The sequence below is a fragment of the Trichoderma gamsii genome (assembly GCF_001481775.2).
Source record: "Trichoderma gamsii strain T6085 chromosome Unknown Scaffold_96.2, whole genome shotgun sequence".
NCBI lineage: Eukaryota > Fungi > Ascomycota > Sordariomycetes > Hypocreales > Hypocreaceae > Trichoderma > Trichoderma gamsii.
In genome coordinates, this window is record NW_020171433.1 from 1 (window position 1) to 19,681 (window position 19,681).

A 19,681-nucleotide genomic window follows, 5' to 3' on the forward strand; every position below is an offset into this window, starting at 1 on the left:
TCATGCCGAGACAAACGTCGCTATATGGTCGCCAACCCACCCAACAGCTTTCGACAAAATTCCTAAAGCTACCATTTTTACTCGCCTGGGAACTATGCACTCGCACCAAGAGGTTAAAGCGGCACTCATTTCACTAAAGGTCTAGCGAAATATATATCACAAGAGCTCCAGTGGAATGAATGCCTCTAGCAATAATGAGGTTATGAATGAGGTTATGACAATTCCCGCTAGCTTTACCCTAAGCTGACGGTCTCCACTTTGGGGTTAGAGTTAACCAATCAAAACGGTTGTTTCAGGTCGGGGTTGTTCAAGTCTTACACGATCCATGCGTATCAGCACTTTCCTAGTAAGCAATGGGTTGTTGTACTCCAACGACTGGTGGATTAGAGGACAGGAACTCGCGCCGGAAGCGAAAGGAGGCGCCCAGGACCATGTGGCACTCATCGACGACGATACGGTCAAGCTGCTGCCGTACGATGAGGCCGGTGACGAAGCTGTGGAAGTCCTCGGCTGCCATAGACTCGGGAGTGACAAACACAATCTTGGACGTCTTGGCCCGGCTGTGCGACCAGATGTGCGAGTCGATCTGGAGCTCATCGCACCGCCTCTTCAGGTCACCCTGCAGCGCCAGCAGCGGCACAACCACGACCGTGACGCCATCGTACGCGCAGTAGGCCGGTAGTAGGAACGAAAGGCTCTTGCCCTCGCCCGTCCCGGCGATCTGGAGGATCGGTGTTCGCCCTCGTACGACCGCCTGGAGCACGGCCTCCTGCTGCCCGCGGAAGCTGGCCGAGTCTTTGCGAAGCATCTGCTGTAGGCTGGCCTCGAGGTTGACGCGGCCGAGGTGCTGGAGTCGCAGGACCCGGAGGGACTGGCGCACCGTCTCGTACGGCAACGCCCCCTGACTCAACTGCTGCCTTTGCGCCATCGAGCTGCCGGGCTGGCTGCTCTTGAACGCGAGGAAGCGGTGCCATCGTACGCTGGCCTGCCAGAACTGCTCCTGCTGCAGTGCCGTGCCAAGCCCAAACTGCTGGCTCGTACGGCCGTAGGTAATGCCGTCGGTTAGGACACTATGGGCCGCCTGGTGGGCCATTACGGCAGCAAGGCCATCGTCGTCCGAGTCATCGTCATCATCGTTATTACCATCGCGGCCGGCAGCCGGGTCCCTGCTGTCGTACGAGTCCTTGAAGATGCCGTGGAGGTACTTCCGCCCAATGGCAATAACTATATGCCGGTAGTCGTGCACGTTGATCTTTGCCCCCATGAGTCGTACGCTCGCATCCCCAAACAGCCTCCCCATCTTGTCACCGGTCCAGAGCTCCTCGGGCCCGCCCTGCCGCACTTCATCTCTGCTCCGTACGATCCTGCGGCTGAAGAGATATGCGCTTCGCTCGGCCGAGCCACTACTAGTAGCAGTACTAGTACTAGTACCACTACTACTACTACTCAGGCTCAGGCCATCATCACTCCCGCTCCCACTTCCGCTTTTACCTCCGCCCTCGCCCCTATCTACTATTGCCAGAGTGTTCTGCCAGAAAGGGAGGACCAGCCAGAGGTACCGTACGAGCTCGACGCCTACCTCGTCGGGGAGATATCGATGAACAATCTTCAGCCTCTGCTTGGACCGGTAGCCCTTGTGGTAGGATGTGGCAAAGCAGACGAGCCCTTTCCAGAGGAAAACATTCATCGGCCCCCCGTACGAAGTGTTGCAGTAGCGGATACTGAGGATCTCAGTGGACCGGGCTGGCTGCCCACCGGTTAGATGCATTAGCAGGAGGAGCTTCGTACGGAACTGCTCTACCAGCTTGCCATACCGGTTCACGGCCTGGGGCCGGAGGTCAGTGCCATGCAGCCATTCCGTACGAAGCTCGGGGTCCTTCAGGATGCGGCTGAGAACCCAGCCCGACTGGCCATCGAGTAGGCCCTTATTCCGCGAGTCTGTCAGGAACGTATAGTCCATGCTGGCATTCCCAGCATGGTCCTCTAGAGCCGATAGATCAGGCGTTGGGATTGGGATTGGGATTGGGATCGGGGCTGGGTTTCGTACAGCCTCGACTGCCTCCCCAGCGCCCTGTCTCTCCTCTTCCTCCCCCTTGCCTTCCCTCCTCCTGCACCACCATTCTCCTCTCCCCCGTCGACCAGAAGAAGCTGGCGCATCGTACGGTGTAGCTCCAGGGTGAGGGACTGCACGAGATCAACCAGCTGGGTTACAGTAAAACCAGTCTTGCCAAAACGCACCTGCTCGCCATTCCACTGTACATCGGCCACCAGGGACGTTGTTTTACTAATGGCCATGCCGTACTCCCTGACCTCGAAGATCCAGTCGATCGGCGAGGGCTTCGTGGTGGCCGAGGTAACAGTCAGGTAGCGCAAGACCTTTGATCGTACGGAATCGAAGGGGCCTGGCGCGATCTCCCTCTCCTCTGGCGTCCCCGCGTCCAGGACCTGCCGGCATTCCTCGTACGACTGCTGCAGAGCCAGGAGCCGACTGATGTTAATGGCGGCCGAGAGGATCCCGGTATACTCATGCGGCCGGCGCCAGGGAACAGCATCGCCCACTGCCCTGAGGCCCATCACGCTAAGGGCGCTTAAGACCACGCTCTCGTACGGCGAGTTGGGGAGTTCATGGTCCAGCAGGGAGATGAAGAGGCGCAGGCACTTATGGTCGATTACCTCTAGAGTGGCTTTCGCAAGCGGCGGCTCGTACGCCTGCAGAGTCTCCTCCAGAAACTCCTCCAAGTCATTGTACGCTTCCTCCTGAGGCGGCGATAGTTCATAGGCGCCACAGTCATCCTCGTACCACGTCTGCGTACGAAAGAGGTAGCCGACAATGCGCTTCCAGACATTCAGATACCGCGCCTTCGTCTGTGGCTCAAGCCGGCTGGAAAAGGGAACCCTGGCCTTGTGAACATGGTCCCGCCGGCGCAGCTCAAACAGGGTGGAGATGCCGGCCACCTCGGACGTGGCCGTACGATGCGCCGCCTGGATGATGCGGCTGAGGCTCGCCCAGACCTCCTCCAGCATCGTACGATGATCAGCCCTGTACCAACCATCCCCGGGCTCGAGGCTGACGGCCGACTGGAGCTTCTGGTGGTCGAGACCCCGGAGGTGAGCAACCCAGCCAGTCCGCTCAAGCCACGGGTTTGGCTCGTAGCTCGAGCCCTCGGTGATGGTCTTTGCCGTACGAGCCTTGAACAGGGCGGCTTGGGAGTTATACTGCTTCAGGAAGAGGAGATCCTCGGATGGGACTGGCATGTCTGCTTGGGGCAGCACTGGCCGGTTGTCGTACGATACGACGGATGTGGGGATACGACGGATGTGGAGGATGTGGAGGATGCGGAGGATGGGGAGGCCAGGACCTCGAACCAGAAGCTGCCGCTGCCGCCTTTGAACAGTCGCTGGCAGCGGACGTTCGTACGCCACGGCTGGCTGTGAGACTGCGCCTGATGGCGAACATCACCCCCCTTCACCCACGGGTTCTTCCACGAGTGCTTCATACGATAGTGCCTAAGTATCGTGGCCCTGTGCGTGCACACAAAGACACAGCCATCTTCGCGGCAGGCGATTCCAGTAGAGCAGGGCTCCCCGAGACTTGGGATTGCTGGGATCGCCTCTGTTGGACGGTAGAGCCGGTCTAGGTCGGCCGCGGCCGCCAGGATATCCGGGATCTGCTGTACGAGAGCTGCAATCTCCTGGCGCCGCCAGTGGGTGAGCTGCTGGTGTATCGTACGGAGGTGCCTCGGGACATGCTGGGAGAGACAGGCGTACTTGCACTCCTTGCACACCACAAGCTGAAACACTGGGAGATGGGTAAAAGGATCCATGGCCCCGGAGTTGTTTCGTACGGGGGACTGTTTGGTATTGTAATCGTGCGCGGGACTTGGACTTCGTATGGTCCGCATTCTTCCCGCAGTAGCTGGAGTAGCGTCGGATGCCTTCGGGTCAAATCTCGCCTGTTCTTCGAGCGCGGGGGGCTTTGGATGACTTCATACGTCGCTTTTCGTAATAAACGCAGCCGACTGATGGAAGCTGCCTCGTCAAGTTTCGCCTAGGGCTCGGGCGTGGAACCTGGACTTCTTCGTACGTCTATGTCATGGCTCTTTATAATAGACGCAGCTGACTGACTGACTGACTGACTGACTGACTGAAGCTGCCTCGTCCGATCCCGCCTGCTCCTCAAGCGTGATGTTCTGGCGGTTCCCTTCCCCTCCTATATATCTGCCAGCAAGGGAAGAAGAGAGGAGGGGGGAGGGGGAATAGGGTGCCGTACGGATACCTGTCTATATACTCATGGATGGCGGTGACACAGGGCCCTGGCCACGTGCGAGATAAGCAGTCAGGGCAGCCCCGAGTTTATCCAATAGTAGAGAGCGCGTACGAGCCTGTAAAGGCGATTGGCCTAGATCCCCCCTGTACCCCCGTGATGTGATGTGACGTCGTACGGGAGAGGATTTTGGAGACACTGGCGGCCATGTTGGCACACAGGTGTCCGCAAACTGAAGATTGGACATGGCGAATGGCTTCCACTGTCCCAGTTTACACCCAGGGCACCTATGCCGTACGAGGCCGGTCTCTCCCAGTCTCTAGGAGCAGCCTGATTATTGTATTGCCTATACACCAAGTTCAGGCGCGCGCGCCAGCTTTGGCCCAGTCTAGCCAGATCGTACGAAGGAGAGGTCTTGGGAAGAGATGCGAGCTCCACAGGCATTCATCCGCACCGCAGCACACCAAGGCTGGGCGTGGCAGTTCCTGCTGCCCCGGTTTACCCTATGCCGTACGAAGCCAGTCTATTCCAGTCTCCATCTCTGGAGGAAAGAGATGTGATCCTTACACCATCTGCACATAAGGGGCTGGCAGTAGTGCCTCGTACGGAAGCAGTGGGAGTATCCTCCATCTACTAGTAGTACTACTAGTATCTTCTCCCAAAGCTCTTCTTTTCTCTCCCTCTTCCTTTCCTTTCCTTTCTTCTTTCCCTCACTTTTTTTCCTTTCGTACGTGGTCTTCTCTCTTACTTTCTTTCCCAAGTACTACTACTACCTTTACCCACTTACCCTCTCCCGTTCCAGGCTGGAATACTGGCGCTGCCGTACGACATATAGGCGTCCCTGTCCCAATCACGCCTTTTATCTCTTCCCTTTCCGATACATGGGCAACGCTTTGCCACAGTACTCGTACGAAACGAGCAAGATATAACTGAGTTCACGCTGCATATCCCTTCCACTTGCTCCCCACTCGCTCCCTACTTACTTACTACCCTAGTACTACTTACGTGCTTGCTCACATACTGGAATCCTGGCGCTTGGTCGTATGAGACTGATGAGTTCCCAGGCTATACCGCGCCACTCAGTCCGCACTCGTACAGGACAAGGGAGTTCCTCGCCCATCATATCACATTACAGTCACACCAACAGGATGAAGCATCACACACTGTAGTATGCGTACGATACCGGGTATATTTTCCGCTCTATCAAAAGCCACTGCGGGGCATCACAAAACGCCGTAAAGCCATCCCGCCGTATTCCCTGTCTATGTCTAGTATCTATTCCCAAGCCAATTGTCCCCTCGTCCAACTCAATTCATTAATTCAGTGACCCAATCTTCCGTTTCCATTCCCTTTTCCCTAGCGCCTCAACTATACATTCATTTATTCATTCCTTCAATTCGTACAATGGATGGCTAGTTCCCCAGCAGCCGAATGGGATTGCCACTACTTCCTTCATCCTCCTCTGACTCCTCTGACAGCCCCTCGTACACAAACTGGCCACTGCCGTCGACCTCGAGGTCGTACTCATGTCGTCCAAGTCAATTGGGTCTTCTGCAGATCCCGAAGTTACCTGGCGCTGGCCGCGGGCCTGGCTCGTACGGCTTCGGCCTCGTCGTGCGCGCTGGCTCGAACGCCCTCGTCGTGGTCGTGTGGAACTGCCCGGGTTATCGCCTCTGGAGCAGCGCGCAGCATGGTCCCGCCACTTGCAATTCCCACAGCTACCGCCAAAGTGGCCAGGGAGTCGTACGCAAGTAGGGAAAGGGTTGGCGTAGCCATTGGGATCCAGTATCATCTTGTCTTGGCAAGCACCGCACGGAGGGTCGGTGGCAGTCCCTCGACTCTGGATGAGAAAGGCGTTGACGTACGAGTCGCGCATGCCCATGATCTGGTCTGGTCGTACGCGGCCGCGCAGGAAGGTCACAACGCGGCCAGGGAGTCGGAGGACGGCATCTTGTAGAGCGTTCTTGATGTACGGCCGCAGCTGCTGCCCGGCAACGTTGAAGTCGAAGAGGCGTGCATCACCGGACGAGGAGCTGTTCACAACTTGTGGGCGGTGGTGGCTAGAGAAGAGGAAGCAAGGTCAGCTTTCGTACAGGAGACATCACACCAGGGCGCCTAGACAGAGGGCAAGAAAGGGCTGGGAACTTACGCCGTTGGGATTCGATGGCTGCTGGCGGAAAGCCACGAGCTGGGTTTCATCCTGGCTAGAAACAGAGGAAGAGAAGCAAGGTCAGCAGCTGGCTTTCGTACGAGATAAGGCTGGGCGAAAAGCAAGCGAGTGATGGAGTGATGGAGCGGGGGAGTGGGGGAAGTAAATACCTGGCCATTGCGGTTGTTGGTCGTCGTACGAGTGCAAAGGCTGCAGTCTCTGGTTGGTTGGTGATGGTGATGGCGAAGGCAAAAAGAGGCGATGGCGCTGTGTGATCTGTGCTGTGCTATGTCGGAAAGTAGTACGAAGCTGCCTGTTGGTGACGGCAAATGTGTGTGTGTGTGCGGTTGGTGATGTTGGATTGGAAGGAGGGAGTGAAAAGAGAAAGAGCGAGGCAGAGAGATGCAGCCATTTTATCTCTGCCGTACGACTGGCGCATCAGCTGGCAGGAGAGTGAACAGCTCTGCGAAATGCAGAGCGAGCGAGAGTGAACAGCTCTGCGAAAATGCAGAGCGAGCATGCGCTGTGATTCACACGCAACTCGGGGTGAACACACCGCTCAGCTTCACCTCTCTTCCTCCTCGCGCTGATTCACCGCTGAGGCAGAAGCTTTGGCCCTTTGTACGAAGCGGTTCAGCGGCGGCGTATGCTGCTGTCGTACAGCAGTCTTTTTCCCTTTTCTTCTTTATTCCTTTCTCTTTTTCTTTTTTTCCCCCTTTCTTCTTCCTTTTCTTTCTCTCTTTTTCAGCTGCTACTCTTTTGGCTCCTGTCCAGACACTCACCAGCCTGAACACTTACCCCCGTACGAGATCCGGCTGCTTTCTTCCAGCCCCTTTATCCTGCCAGCTTGCGAAAACGAAAACTTCAAACCCTCGCCCCGTACGGAGTCCAGCTTCTTCCTCCCGCAGCCTCTTTGTCCTTCCCAGCTTGCGAACACATCGAACACTCGGTCACTTTGAACACTCGCCCGTTGCGTACGGAGTCCAGCTTCATTCTCCCACAGCCTCTTTGTCCTTTTCAGCTTGCGAACACATCGAACACTCGAATACATTAAACACTCAAACACATCAAACACTTGAACACATTGAACACTCGCCCGTTGCGTACGGAGTCCAGCTTCATGCATCAAACACTTAAACACACTGAACACTTACCCTGTTGCGTACAGAGCCCGGCTTCATTCTGCCGCAGCCTCTTTATCCTTACCAGCTTGCGAACACATCAAACACTTGCCCCATACGGAGTCCAGCTTCTTCCTCCCAGCTTCTATGTCCCTCCGAGCTTGCGAAGACATTCAACACACTCGCCCCGTCCGTACAGAATCCGGCCTCATTCTCCCACAGCCTCTTTGCCCTTCCCGGCTGGCGAAGACATTTGACACACTCGCCCCGTACAGGCGCCCAGCCTGCCCTTTCCTCCCTTCTGGCTTTCTCATCAAAGCATACAGCTCAAGTGGCGTGTCTACCATCCCCCAAGAGGGAGCTAATTACACGAACGTAGCCTCTGATGCTAGGATGAAAAAGGAGCGAGGGGAGCGAGGGGAGAAGCCCTTTAGGCTAGGCTGGGGGCCTTTCCTAGGATAATACAGTTGCCAGCGTTGAACACTCGTCTCGTACGGGAGCCAGCCTCGTCCTTATCCTTTCCCCTTCCCTCTCACCTTTACCGCCCACAGCTAGGAACACTTGCCCGTACGGGCGCCAGCTTTTTTCCTCCCTTCCACTTTCCCTCCCACTTCCACCCCAGCCAGTCTTTTCTTCTACCTTTACCACCTATAGCCGGGAACACTCGCCCGTACGGGAGCTATCTTTCTTTCTCTCGCCTAGCTTCTCACTCCCAGGCTGCTAGAACACACACTCGCCCGCGTAGGAACACTTGCCCGTACGGAGGCCAGCTGTTTCTCAGGACACGCACTCGCCAGCTCTGAACACCCACGCCGTACGGGAGCCAGCATTATCTTCCTTCCTGTCCTCCCAGCTTTCTTCCCAGGACACGCACTCGCCAGCCCCAAACACTCGCCCGTACGGGGAGCCAGCCTTCCGCTCAGTTCCCTTTCGCCTCGTCCATCATTCCCTTTCATCCATCTTCTTTTCGCCAGGCCTAGACACTCGCCCAGCTTTCTTCCCCTCTGCTCCGTCAATTCGCTTCCATCCTCTTTCCTATCACTTAGCCGGCCTAGACACTCGCCCGTACGGGAGCCAGCCTTCAGCCTGTCCCCCAATTCCCCTTCGCCTCATCCATCATTCATCATTCGCTTCCATCTTCTTTCCCGTCACTTTGGCCGGCCTGGACACTCGCCCGTACGGGAGCCAGCCCTCCACTCAGTTCCCTTTCGCTCAGTTCCCTTTACCATATCCATTATTCTCTTTCTTTCTTCATCTTCTTTTCCACCTCGCCTGAACACTCGCCCGTACGGGAGCCAGCCCTTCCGCCCAATTCCCTTCCGCCTCATCCACCATTCCCTTTCTTTCTTCATCTTCTTTCCCACCTCGCCCTGAACACTCGCCCGTACGGGAGCTAGCCTTCCACCCAGCCCCCTTTCGCCCAGCTCCCTTTGCTATATCCGTCATTCTCTTTCATCTTCTTTTCGCCAGGCCCAGACCCTCGCCCGTACGGGAGCCGGCCTGGACACTCCGCCCAGCTTTCTCACCTTCGCTCCAGTATTCTCTTTCATCCTCTTTCCCACCTCGCCTAGACACTCGCCCGTACAGGAGCCAGCCCTTCACCCAATTCCCTTTCGCCTCACCTATTATTCTCTTTCATCTTTATCTTCCCTTCGCCTCACCCATCATTCACCTCTATCTTTATCTCTTTCTTTCCCTTCCCACTTAGCCGGCCTAGACGCTCACCCGCACAGGAGAAAGGGTAAGAGAGTGTGTGGTGTTATTGTTATTATAGTGCAGTGCTATAGGTAGTGTAAGTGGTATAGGTGGTATAGTTTAGGGGCTAATAATCGTACGGCATACATCTTCTTCCACTCAATCATGACCGAGTTCCCCCGTTTCTAGGTTAGGCAAGCCGGGCCCCCACGGCACTAAGTCCCCCCCTGGATGGATAGATAGATAACCCAGTTGTTCATCGAGCCGTACGACATCGAGCCGTGCCCCCCTGCCTTTCCGGTGCACGGGCCACAACCCCCCCGGTATTTCATCGAGCCGTACGCACGGCTCGATGCTGTATAGCCGGATAGGGCGACGTCTTTTTCTCTTAGCCTTACCACGGGCGATGTCTTTTTTTTTTTTTTTTTCCTTTATTTTTTTTAAAACTATTTAAAGTTATTAAGTCTTACCTTAAGTTAAAAACCTTATTAAGTTTTTTTTACTTTAACTTATTTTCTTACTTACCTTACTTTATATTTTTTAACTTTTATTTTATAAAATTATTTCTTTTTTTTTTTTTTTTCCCTTTTCTTTTTTTTATACTTTAAAGTAGTAAATTCTTATCTTTTACTCAACTTTTTTTAAATAAAAGTTATTTTAGTTTTCAACAGTTAGCATTTATATTTTTTTCTACTTATTTTACTATAGCCAAGACCTTCTTCTTCAGCCCTAACCCTATACCAATTATAAGCACTTTCGCTCTTAACTAGCCACTCTTTTCTTCTATAATCTTTTATAACCCTAACCCTTAGCCTTTGCTATATTCTACCTTAAAACTTAACTATAAGCTAGCTGCTATTTATTAGCTACTACTTTATTTACTTTTACCTTTTCTTTTTACCCTACTTGCTTTACTTTAAACCAACACCTTATTCACTAAACCTCTTGCCAAAATTTACCTAATCTCACAATGCCTCTAGTGAAATGCCCCTTTATCTCTTACTTTACAATACCTCTTATATAACCCTTTTCTACTACCCTATACCCTTTTAGCTAAAATTATTCTTTTTTTTTTTTTTTTAATATTATATTTCCCTTAACCTTATATATATTTTCCTTATATTAATAAATCAATATATATATATTTGCCAACTTTTATTTTTTTGTAAATAAACCCCTTTTCTAACCCTGCCTTTATTCCTTGCTTTTTTTTATACACTCCTGAATAATTTCATCCCATACTGCCATGCCGTTTATCATTTGCATCCCGTACATATACCTTGATCGCCCAATCCATTGCTGATAACCATCACCCTTCCCGTCCACCCCAAACTTCTCCAACACCAGCCTTTGCACCCTCCCGCTTACCCGAGCCATCATCATCACCGGAAGTATCTTATTGCCGTAGCAGCACTTCCCGTCCTTTCCCCTTCTTGCCTCGCACCACCTGTGCGGCAATCCACACTCCCAGCAGCATATAAAGTCTGCAAACTTCACCCTAGCCCTCCAGTCGCCAAATTCCCTGACACTGATCACCGTACATACATCTCGTTTATGCATATACTTTGCCCTCAACACCTCCTTCCCCCCTCCAAGATGCCATCTTACATAGCATACACAGCAGCCCACTGCCGCCATGTGATCCAGCCATCCGTATAGCACCGTCAACCGCCGGCTCTCTTCCTGCTTGTGCTCTTGCAGTCGACCCCTGACCATCCCCTTTGCCATAACCTCCCTCTCATTGTCACCTTCACCCTCGCCTTCACCTTCGCTGCTACTATCTCTCGTTTCACTCCCCGTGCTTTCCTCGCTTTCCCCTTCTCCTTCGTCCACCCGCGCCTCCTTACTCTGCCTAGCCCTCTCCTCGCAACAGTCGCACTCCAGAGCACCCATCTCGCCGCATCGTTGCCCTTTCCCGTCCAGAAATTCACCCAGCTCCATTCGACGGCAGTCCGTTGTCTGCAGAAACTTCTCCATAGCCTTCCGGTTCTCGTGATCCACGTCGCTGCCAAACTCGTTGTACCACACCGCTGCCCCGTCCGTCACAATCACCGAATCTACCACCTCGCCTCTTTGCCGCCCCCCTCGCCCCGTTTGCTGCCCAAAGTCTACCATTCCATACGGCTGCCGCATATGAACGATTGCGACAACCTCTTTTATGTCAACCCCCGTTCCGAGCCCTGTCGTCGCCGCAATCCAGCGCTGCCCCCCTTCTCTACCCTCGCACCATGCCTGAAGTGCTGCCGCCTTGTCGGCGCTTGTCATCCGCCCGTGATAGTGCCCGCACCCGGCTCGTGCCGCCAGCCTCTCGCACTCCTTGATTGACCGGCAGTATACGACCCCTTTCTGCCCACCCACCATCCCCATCCCCATCCGCTCGATTTCGTCCATAACCCCGTCTTCGACGCTGCTCCGGCTCTCTGCCTTCACTCTTCTTACCCTGTACCGGATGTTCACCCTTGCCGTCAGACCCCGAATGATATCGGCTTCCTTCGCCAGCATCCGCTCCCGGAACCAGCCCTCCATCGACACCGGCAACGTCGCCGTCAGCATCACCATCGGACAGCCATATCTGTGCAGACCGACCAGAGATCCCAGCCGCTCCCGGTAGCTTACATCCATGATGATTGTGTGACACTCGTCCAAGAAGATTGTTCCCAGCAAGCCCCTGCCCCGAATGCTATCCAGATATGATGTAAAGCCATCGCAAACGGCAATGTCTGCGCTGACTACCACGAGACTCGCGTCCCTCTGCCGTTCATCGCGCACCTCCTCCATGTCGCTGCGCCATTGCATGCAGTCAACCCCAAACTCGCGACCTCGCGCAACCAAGTCGTCCGCCAGCGCGATGAACGGGACGACAACAACGTTTATCTTTCCGCCCGGTCCTTTCTCGCCGTTGATGAGAGACGGCAGATAGAAAAGTATGCTTTTGCCGCCACCTGTCGGGAGCACTATAATCAGCATCTTGCTCCGTATGCCGTTGTTCCGCATCCTTATAATCCGACGCATACCCTCGCGCTGTTCCTGAGATTTCCATCCCGCGCCCTCGCCAAGCATCTTCTTTAGCCCGCTCTCAGTCCTTTCATCGCTGACTGCATCATCGCCCTCCTCACCGTCGTCAACCTCGTCAACCTCGTCAGCCTCGTCAACCTCGTCAACCGCTCTGGCCGGAGCTATTTTTCGTCGACGGCCCTGCCGCAGACTACCATCTACCTCGTGCAGCAGCGCCTGCAATGTCTGTTGTATCTGTCCCAGTTGCCCGAGAGCTTCTTGTAGAACGCCGCTGCTACCCTGTAGTGGCTGCACCCGCCTCCGTTTCGCCGCTTGCTGTAGCCCTTCGTCTTCATCCAGTACTCGCTTCTGCCCGAACTCTCCGTCCCTGCGCTCGAGAAATCCATGCCACAGCCTGCTGATCTCTTGAAAGTTCGAAATCATCTCCGGCTGCAGCTGGTTCGGGTACAGCATGTTGATCGCGTAGTGGTTGCGAGCCACGAGACTGCCGTGTGTTGCCTGCAGATCCCAGACGTATTCGACCCGCTGCTGCTTTCGCGATTCCCCCGTCAATTCGTCATGATGACCATCACCGTCGCTGTCTCCCGCCTCGATGCCATCAAGCTCAAGCTGCCGGATCACCAGACCCTTGATCCGACGCCCAAACTCGATAGCCACGTGCCGGTAGTTCGACACCCCGAGCTCCACTCCGAGATGTGACCCCGTCAGCAAACATAAGTCCTTGCTTAGTCGCTCCGTATCCCAGAGCCCGTACGCGGCCGTCTTCCAGATCCACGGCTCCAGCGCCTCATCCGGCCCCCGTATGCCGGATAGCTTATGCAGCACCTTCTCGAACGGCAGCAGCCATGCAATGTATGCCACCATGACTCGGCTCAAGTGCTCCGGCAAGAACCGCGCCACCATGCGGCCGCGGCCTGTTAGTCTCTTGCTCTTGTCGCGGTCCGTGATAATCATGACCTGCCCGTCAAACACAAACACGTTCTTCGGCAGCTCCTCCGTATCGCAGTGCTTGATCGTTGTCATCTCCGGCCCTCGCCCCGGCTGTCCGCTCCAGATGTGCACGGCCCTGATGAAGCTGCCCCTGAATTGCTTGAGAAGTATGAGAAACTCTTCCACCTTTTGCCGCCTGCACTCGTGCCGCGTCTTGCCGTTCCCATCCTTCACCCTCTTCCAGAGCGTCTCGCCAACGATTCTCATCATCTGACCGCATCCTGGCTTGAGCCACGCGTTCTTTCGATTGTTGACAAACGACCTTCCCGGCCCTTCATAGACCAAGCTGTCAACGATGTCTCGCAGATGAATCGTCTCCTTCATCTGACCCCACTGGCCAGACATGAGACTATTGAGCAGCGCTTCCGTATCGGTAACGGCCGCCTGGGCTGTATATTGAAACTTGCCTATGTTGATTCGGTCCCCATGATAGCTTAGCGTCTTGCCATCGCTCTCCCATGCCAGTCGGGCCAGCCCGACCTCGCGCTTTCGATAGCCTCTCCCATAAGTCATCCACTGTATGATCGACCCAAATGGCGTGTACGAGCCGTCTACTAGCCACTGGCGGTGTCCCTCGTGGAAGCGATCTATAGCCCTGAAACTAACCTCGCAGTCCGATTCTTCGTCCGAGTTGTCCGATCCGCCTGAATCGTCTGATCCGCCGGTGTTGCCCTTGAAGAAGTGCTCCAGCATCAAAATTCGTCCGCAGTAGAGAAAGCCAGCCATAAAGCGAGTGTGCGAGTGCGACGGAATCCACGACTCGGCCGAGCGATCAATGCCAAGCACTGCTATGAAGTGCAACAGCGGATTTCGATACTGTTTCTTGCCCAACCGTTGCTTGATCGATCTGATGCAGTATTCAAAGACGGCCTCATCGAGGGCGTCCTTCTCTGGCGTTTCCTCGTCGCCGCCATCCTCTTCTGAGTCGTCTTCTTTAGCGATTGCTACGAAAGCGTCTAGCCGTCGAACAACCTCTCCAAGTCCGTCCCACTGCAGATCCGTAAACCAAACCCCATGCTCAGCTTTAGCCTCAGAGCGCCCCAGTGGCCTAACCCTGACGCAATAGCAGAGATATCGCCTCCAGTATGAGCTGTATCGCTCTGTCGTTGCAGCCTCTTGGTTCCTGCTAAACGGCTCAGTCGATGCCTTCGTTGCATCAATGCTGCTGAGCCACTTCAGCGTCTGGTCCGGCACTCTATCGAGCCGCTTTGTACATCTTGTAAGAACCCGGTCAAAGCTGGCGCCAAGTTGCCGGAGCCGTCGATTTGCCCTGATTTCCTCTTGCTGATACCACCGTTTTTCAACTGCTTTCGTGGCTGCCGATTCAGCTGCCTTAAAGAGCATTTTCCGGTCCTTCCGTTTCAGATGATGAGCCAGTTTCATAAACTTGACCCATTTTGAATCCGTATTCACCCCGCCTGGCGTCTCGACAAGCTGCCGTCTTTTCTTCTCTTCTTCTATCATGCCTAGCTCGCAAACCTCGGCCATTTTCACCAGCGCAGTGATATCATTACTGCCATCGGCGCCATTCCCATCGCCTGTCTCTGTGTTAGCTGGGCTTATTTTATGATATAGCAGCCGCCAATTATACCATCATGCTGGCTATTTATATCAACGATCCAATACCGGGACCGTCCACCCCGTGAAAATGTTTGCAGTGTAACAGCCTTCCACCCTTTTTCACCTGGGCCAAGCTTATGCTTGCTACGAGTCTGATGAGTGGCAGCGTTCTTCTTATTTATTGTTCGATACGGGCATGCATTACAGCTGTATCCTCGAAAGCTCTGTAAGCAGCTAATGGGCAGACTGTAATCACTGGGGAGCTCAACCGACTGCGGGTCATTTATTGTAACCCTTGGATTGATTGAGAAATAAAAATCAGTAATACTTTTTAACTCGGCTGTTGTTGGCTTATGCTTTCCTCGAAAATGAGACTTAATAGAGCTTTGTAAAGGTGGGAGAGCAGTGCGGCATTTCAAGCAAAGTAACAAGCTGTATGGCTCATAAAAATCAACAAACTCATTCTTAGTAAGCTGCTCCATGATAAATATTTGAGTATAGAAAGTAGAACAACATAAGTGTTCGTTTACTACGGACTTGCTTGCTCTACTTATAGAGAGTAAACCCCTTTTCTTTACAGTAACCTTACCCCAGTTTATATTCTGACATGCTTAAACCTAAGCTGACGGTCCCCACTTTGGGGTTAGAGCTAGCCAATAAAGATGGTCGTTTTAGGTCGCGTTGTTCAACTTTACATGGTTTATGCATATCGGCAGTTTACAAGTAATCAGCGTGTTGTTGCAACTGAACAACCAGTGCTTAAATGGACCTTGGAACGATATGTCACAATCAACCAAGATGGTAGAAGTATAGAGAAGACATCCTTTTTTTTTTTTTCTGAAATATATTGTTTATACTACACTGGGCCAATTGCTTGATAAGGTATCCAGTCGCGAATAATAAAATAAAGATCAGCATTAGGATCTGGTCTCACATATGTTCCATCAACAGCAGTGTATCCTGTTACATCTTTGTAATTTTCCCCAGGGGGTGTAGTTGTAGAGGGCCGTGCAACATACATCCAGTAAGAGGTGTATTCCACAATAACCCTTATTGGATCGGGATCCCGGTCGAGATATTTTCCTTTTTTAGGAGTTTCCGTGACTGATAGGCCGCTTAACTTGACAATAGACAGGTTCGAATTTGGTACCTGTATTATTTTGTTGTTGAATCCTGGTTGTGACCCCGGCTCTTGCATAAGGAAACAGGAGTTTGTTGAGTATTTGAAACTTACTACAGCACCTTCGCTATTCCAACAATCTTCCGCATCATAATAAGTGTTGCCAGAGTTGTCTACTGCATATACAACCAACTTGCCGTTTATGTCTTCAACACTCTCGTTACTACCTGGCCAAAGATTGTCAGGTATAAGATTGGGAATCTTGATGGCTCTATAAAGGCTGATACCCTGGCCGCCTTTGATATCGATGTAGAAGATTTCGTTTTCCACCGACGGGGTGAGCATTTGCGATAAGTACTGTGTACCGCCACCCAAGTTGTTCAGACGGTATGACGAAATTCGGAGAATTGCTTGATCATGGACGTAAACCCGGAGCACAAACAAGTCGTTGGTGCTGCTGGTTTGGCGCGAAATGGCGCCTTCGGGAAATATACACGCTGTTATGGAACTAGAGGACTTGATCGCACTTTTGAAGCCTCTTGCAGCCAAAACCAATCCGATTACTGCGAGCACGACGGATACACCCCCTGAAGGGCCTCCAGCAACAGCGATGCTCGTAAGGAATCCGACAGCGCCCATCTGGAGACCGAATGTGGCTTCTATGATCGCGGGCCAGGGATTTTCGTCGCTTTCTTGGAGGGTACACTGAACGATTTCATCGAGGTCGTTCACAATAGTGGTATACGGATCCTCGGAAGCGCGCAACGCCGTAGGTGCCGGGTTCCTGATGAGCCTTCGGAGCTCAAATGAGGTGGAGTCGTCATGCTGAGTTTTACAGACATCGATGCCGTCATACGCTTTGCGAAATTTTCCTTGAATAGTCAAAGACTCATCCCCCTGGTGGTGTATTCGGAAATTCAAGGCTCCTTCACTATCCTCCTTCATTATGCAGTCATGTATGTCGAGTTGTCCAGCTGGTTGCAACTCCAACATGTAAAATGTTGCCATGTTGGATGGATTCGAAGGTACTATTACAGCAGCGATCGAGGATTCCCTCACATCCGTAATCATTATCTCCGAGCTACCCTCCGACTGTGACATCTGCGCATAGATTTGGGTATCTCTGTGATTGTATGTTGTGCTGGTGAAAATTGCTAGCCGTGCTAGCTTGCACGGCGCAAGGACACCAAGATCAGTCTGGATGGAGATATCCAAATCGTCCGGGTAAATACTGAGCTTGAATATATATCTTGTATGGGCGGCAGAAATGGTGGTTTCTCCATCTTTCACTGAAGCACTCTCTATAAACAAATCGAGTCGAGGAGTCCCATGAAGGCTTTGCAATGGTGATAGTAGCAGTACAGTAAAGGGAGCTCCAACCTCAAAAGACGGCGGCAGACAAACAGCAATAGCTCCAATAACTTTATCCTCTAGATTTAGAAGATTTCCTCCATAAAGAGACATAATGCCAATGTGTTTTATGTTTGCAATAGAGGAGAGCGGAATAGGGACGTAATGTTCTTGTTTCGACTGACGATATGTTGCCTCATCTCAATATATATATGCGGACAAGACAAATTTTGATGTCTAGTATTACTGTAGAGGCCCAGGAGGTATTTAATGTCGGACACTCCTGCACTTCGGTCTTTGTAGCATATGCCGTGCTGTGCAGGCCCAGAGGCAAGCTGAGAAACCGGACGATGTAACACTCCAAGCTGCAGCTATATCGTCAAGTGCCGAATCGAGTAGTTAATGTTACTTCCGTTATTTTATCTGCTAACGTTGGTACTGTAGCATTGCAGCTGAAAATATGCTTAGAAGCCCCATGATTAGGATATCAGGATCTTTTTTTTATTATTGGTAAGCAATGGTTGAAACCAGAAGAATGTAGGGTTTCACTGGCGGCTACTCAAAGTCAATCAGCCAGTCACAGGCACAATGTGTCTAACAGCGACCCTCTTTGGCACTTAATTTGGTATAGGCACACTGCTAGTCGCCAGCTGAGAGAAAACACGACTTGGAGGTATATAGTGACAGGCTTTGTATATACACCCAAACCGGTGGGTCTCTAACTCAAAAGCCGGAGAAAATGCGCCATTAAGTTTACCACGTAGTAATTTATAACAACAGCAACACTACTACAGAGTAACCGGAGACTATATAACTAGTCCTTTTCTTTCAGACAAAGTCCAACATAAAGCTTGGCTGGTTGCACTACCATTTACAATATACAACGCTTACTTAGCGTAAAGTAGGGCACAGTTTCTAGCTTATTTAGGAAATCTTAGCTCAAAATGGCATCAGGTAAATAGCAACCACAGACTGTCCTTTATATTTATAATTCTAACCGTTTAATTAGGAGAACAGTTAGATGCTGTGCCAGAGCCCGACAAAAACAAAAGGCAACTCACCAAACCTCCCACGCCTATCCAATTCTTTACAAATAATACATCAGACTGGCAAGATGCTTATCCAGGAGAACAATGGTCATTTACCAATACATTTACGACACCCTTCAGTAGCCCGCCCCAAATCATCCCAACCTTCAGCGATTTCGATGTTGGTAATAATGCGGACGACCATACGTTTAGGCTTGGCGTCACAATAAACGATACGGATATTTCAGCAACAGAGGTCAAGTCTACCATTGCTGGATGGGATGACACCACAGTGTACTCGGCATCTACTATACTGATGGCCATTCCCCCGGTTTCGCCATTCCAGGCCGATACTGTATCTGTTCCAGCGGGTGGGCTTTCTGGTTACTATGTTACATTTAAACCCGAGTTTTTTACTCAGCCTCAAGTGTTTGCGACATTTACTTCTTTAAGCCTGTCCATCGGTTATCGCTTAGAGATTAATGTTTCGAATATTACTAAAACAGGCTTTATGCTTGATGTCAACACCTGGGGGAGCCCTGTTCTTAATTCAGCTACCATACAATGGCTTGCTTGGCCTGGAGGTAATACACAGCTTGGGGCTTATGAAGTACATAAGTTTAACCAACTGTCAGAATCAGTAAATGGTCATTTCGACTTTAACGAGAAGTTTACTAAACCACCGAATATGTTCATGGGAATTAGCAAGATGGATATAGCGGGCTCCGCTAATGCAAGACTAACTTTAACTACTGATGCTACTACTAAAAGTTGCAATTGGGAGTTTAGAACTTGGGGTGATACAGTAATTTGGGAGTTAGATGTTCATTATTTAGCTGTTGGAGATGTAGTTTTCCCTGAAGGCGAGTAGTAAGTATTATACACTTTGTAAAATTATAATATTTATTACTTAAATTTATTATGCTAAACTTAAAAATGTTGAAAATAAAAGTTTTATTATGTTTTAAACATTAATACACCCACTATACCGGGTAGTGCCTCTACGAGGCACTAGCCATAACCCCCCGAACTGTACCTCCCGCGCCCGATCCTACACAGACTACTCGCCGAAAGGACTGGGCACGGGGATTTTACGGAATACCACGAGAGATTCGGGCACGATGCTAGACTAGTCTGCAAGTGTGGTGAACCAAGAACACAAGGACACTTCGCTAAGTGCCGCATGGTGGCACACTTCCTCCCGGACGTAGGCACTGAGCTATGGTCTGGTCTCCTTTGCAGGACTTCGACTTTACTTTAATTCCCCTTAAGTCTGACATGGCTGTAATAGTAAATAATTACACCACTCATATATTACTTTATAGTTATAGTAGACGCTTAGGCCGTAGTTTCTCCATAACGTTCTATAATAAGCTTTGTCTTTAAGAA

At 51.8% G+C, this 19,681-nt stretch overlaps 4 protein-coding genes across 4 annotated transcripts; 1 reads left to right on the forward strand and 3 right to left on the reverse strand.

Moving 5' to 3' along the window:
• Positions 1–343: 343 nt before the first annotated feature.
• Positions 344–4,473, reverse strand: TGAM01_v211118 (hypothetical protein; the record flags this gene model as incomplete). Its single annotated transcript, XM_024550992.1, has 6 exons — positions 344–1,333; positions 1,514–2,184; positions 2,235–3,443; positions 3,500–3,974; positions 4,134–4,210; positions 4,443–4,473. 6 exons carry the CDS (start codon positions 4,471–4,473, stop codon positions 344–346), a joined length of 3,453 nt encoding a protein of 1,150 aa, XP_024404261.1.
• A 2,226-nt stretch (positions 4,474–6,699) lies between these two features.
• On the reverse strand, positions 6,700–6,933 carry TGAM01_v211119 (hypothetical protein; the record flags this gene model as incomplete). The annotated part of the gene is made up of 1 exon (XM_024550993.1): positions 6,700–6,933. The coding sequence occupies one exon, from the start codon at positions 6,931–6,933 to the stop codon at positions 6,700–6,702; it is 234 nt and encodes a 77-aa protein (XP_024404262.1).
• A 4,511-nt stretch (positions 6,934–11,444) lies between these two features.
• TGAM01_v211120 (hypothetical protein) lies at positions 11,445–17,378 on the reverse strand (the record flags this gene model as incomplete). The annotated part of the gene is made up of 4 exons (XM_024550994.1): positions 11,445–11,801; positions 11,846–14,792; positions 15,814–15,944; positions 16,029–17,378. The coding sequence occupies 4 exons, from the start codon at positions 17,376–17,378 to the stop codon at positions 11,445–11,447; spliced, it is 4,785 nt and encodes a 1,594-aa protein (XP_024404263.1).
• An 830-nt stretch (positions 17,379–18,208) lies between these two features.
• TGAM01_v211121 (hypothetical protein) lies at positions 18,209–19,163 on the forward strand (the record flags this gene model as incomplete). Its single annotated transcript, XM_024550995.1, has 2 exons — positions 18,209–18,218; positions 18,274–19,163. The coding sequence occupies 2 exons, from the start codon at positions 18,209–18,211 to the stop codon at positions 19,161–19,163; spliced, it is 900 nt and encodes a 299-aa protein (XP_024404264.1).
• Between the last annotated feature and the right edge of the window lie 518 nt (positions 19,164–19,681).